General features: G+C 39.7%; 1 protein-coding gene across 1 annotated transcript in view; it reads left to right on the plus strand.

The window, feature by feature from the left end:
• The window catches only part of LOC109537582 (zinc finger protein 395), a gene marked incomplete in the record, with an annotated part of 53,724 nt that overhangs the window by 29,993 nt on the left and 21,069 nt on the right, over nt 1-2,662 (plus strand). Inside the window, 1 exon segment of the mRNA XM_048662731.1 lies at nt 930-1,099. Coding sequence (XP_048518688.1) covers nt 930-1,099 — 170 coding nt within the window.

Here is a 2,662-nt window from a genome sequence, read left to right on the forward strand (position 1 = left end):
AGTCGCTGATTTAAAAAATTCTGAAAAATTGCCTGAAGATGACTGCCAGTCGAAACTTGGCCCACATATAGACGAGACCTTGCTCTACATAATGCATCCCAAATTTACGTTCCCACTTTTCAAGTTACATAGGAAACAAATGTTAAACTCCAACTTACGAAAACCAGACGCTTTTTTGAAAATTTCTGCAAAATTGCCTGAAGATAACTGAAAATCGAAACTTGGTGCACATATAAAAGAAACATTGACCTGCAAAATGCATTCAAAACTGGCTTTCCCTCTTTGGATATTGCAAAGAAAATCATTTCTAAGCTCCAACCTACCAAAATCACCACGAAAAACAGTCGTTGATTTAAAAAATTGCGAAAAATTGCCTGAAGATGACTGAAAATCGAAACGTTGTCCACTCACAGAACACACTTTGCCCTAGCAAATGCATACAAAAAAACTGCTGAGTTTCACTGGTTTTCGCGAAAAAAAAAATGTCAACAAATCCTCCAAAAGCTTCTTTACAATTAACTGACGATGACTTTAGACCGAAACTTTGAAAAAACGAAAATGTGCCTGAGCTTGTGATTGGTTCAAATAAAAAGCTACAGTCCGAACTGGAATGGCGGTCAAAACGCATTTAAAATAGATGGCGCTTTTGATTAGTTAGGCAACCAGGAAAAAGGTAATAAAAATGTTTTTTCGTAAGTAACTCGAAAACAAGCACAGATACGCAAACAATGCAAAAGGCCGAAAAGTTGCCAGATTGAATGGAGAATTTGGGGAATTAAAGTTTTTTGGGATGAAGCATCAGTGGCGTCCCCAAAGGCGAATGTGATCCTGGACGTGGAAAAAGCTTTACTTTAAGCCCTTGAAATTTCTCGCCAATTATAAATACAGAGTGTGCGAAGAAAATTTTACATAATTTTTTTTGGTTCCAGCCTTTTCCGTGTTCGGAACCTCGCCTGGGAGCAGTAGTAGTAGTTCGGGATCGTTCCGATCCACCCCATCGCCTCCACCCAGCACCTCCCCCATTTACTCATTTAGCTCCGGATCTGATGAGGGAATCGGCATGGACTATCTTCTGGAAGATCAGCCGCGCAAGAAAAAGGTAAGACGACACTTCGACTAAGATCACCCGAAAAACAGCGATTTCGTAGTGTTTCAAGTGCTGAATGGCCATGAATCATTAAACATTGCGCTGTTAAACACTTGGGATTAATAACAAAAAACGGTCGCAAACAATGGATTGCTTCAACTGTTCGCCACTTATCAGCACCTAATCTTCTTTAATTGATAAGAGGCTTTTTCACAATTGAATCGATCGGGAAATAAAGCCAGTTTATCTCAGCCTTGGTTTTTTCTCCAAACATTTCCAACTGGTTAGTTTCTCGTTGATGACGTCCCTGTTTCGTAAATGGGCGCGTCAAGACCATGGTAGGTTGATGTTGGGTGTGTTATTTGTTCAAACTGCTGTGTGCAATGGAACAAACATTACGTCAGCATGTGGGCGCTGCGATTTTATTGGTGAATTGCCGATGACGACATTTCGCCAATAATGCGCTTGTATGTCGACTACCAAGTTCAACCAATGGTGGCGGTTTTATCGGGGATTTTTCTAAAGTTTTCGGGGGAATTTGCCGCCCTGTATATGCCTGCTAAGGCACTAAACGCTGAACAGTCAACGTGGCTTTTTTGCCCATTTTTGGCTCATCGGCATCGAAACGGGAATAACGGAACCGAAGAAGCGACGTCCAAAATCCGTAATAATGTGCACGTTTCAAGCGGTTGATCATGCATTTTAATTCAACTGTCCCGCTACTGGGCATCTTTTAATACTCCTTAACCTGGCTAATCTTGACCCTTTAATTTTAATTAATTAATGACCCTTGGCAGGAACCACTGGTGTTCGTCCTTGCCACTCTTCAGGAAATCGAATACGGCTAATCTATGTCTTCCTATCATTGTTTGGCTGGCCACAATGGAGTTGGGAAACTTCGTGTTACCACTTTTCAATGTCTTCAGACTATCTAAAATTTACCTCTTTGTAGTCGCATTTTTATGTGGAATCTTGCAGAATGGGGCTTGTCAAATGACTCAAATTGTGGCTTATCTGCTTCTTCAAAACGTATTTATCAGCTCGAATGTGCAATATTGAGCTTAGTAATATCCGGTCGATGACTTCCACTCTTGCATTCAGATTCCTGTAAATTACATTTGGGAAAACTCACAACTTGTGTAATGAATTTTGCAGAAAAATGCACAAATTCATCTTCAATGTGAAAGAAAATGGCAAAATGTTCAGGTCTCCCTACTAGACCTGAACATTTTGCCATTTTCTTTCACATTGAAGATGAATTTGTGCATTTTTCTGCAAAATTCATTACACAAGTCCCTTTCTGCCTTGTCTGCTTTTTGAACAAATAACTGCTTAACTATCGCCTGCATAAGCAATCGAAAAATACAAACAAAATTTGAAGAAAATCCCGAAAATTCCCTGAAGATGATTCAAAATCGAAACTTTTTTCACTTATAGTATAGAACAAACTTGAGTGACAAACAAAAGTGACTCTCCAGCGGTGCAAGTTTCTGAGCAAATAAATGTGAAACTTCGACCCACTTAAATCTCTCCGCAAACCACATGCAATTTTGAAAAATTCCTGAAAATTGCCTG

The sequence above is a fragment of the Dendroctonus ponderosae genome, unplaced genomic scaffold (assembly GCF_020466585.1).
Source record: "Dendroctonus ponderosae isolate FM_Combo_2020 unplaced genomic scaffold, Dpon_F_20191213v2 Dpon_F_20191213_11, whole genome shotgun sequence".
Classification (NCBI taxonomy): domain Eukaryota; kingdom Metazoa; phylum Arthropoda; class Insecta; order Coleoptera; family Curculionidae; genus Dendroctonus; species Dendroctonus ponderosae.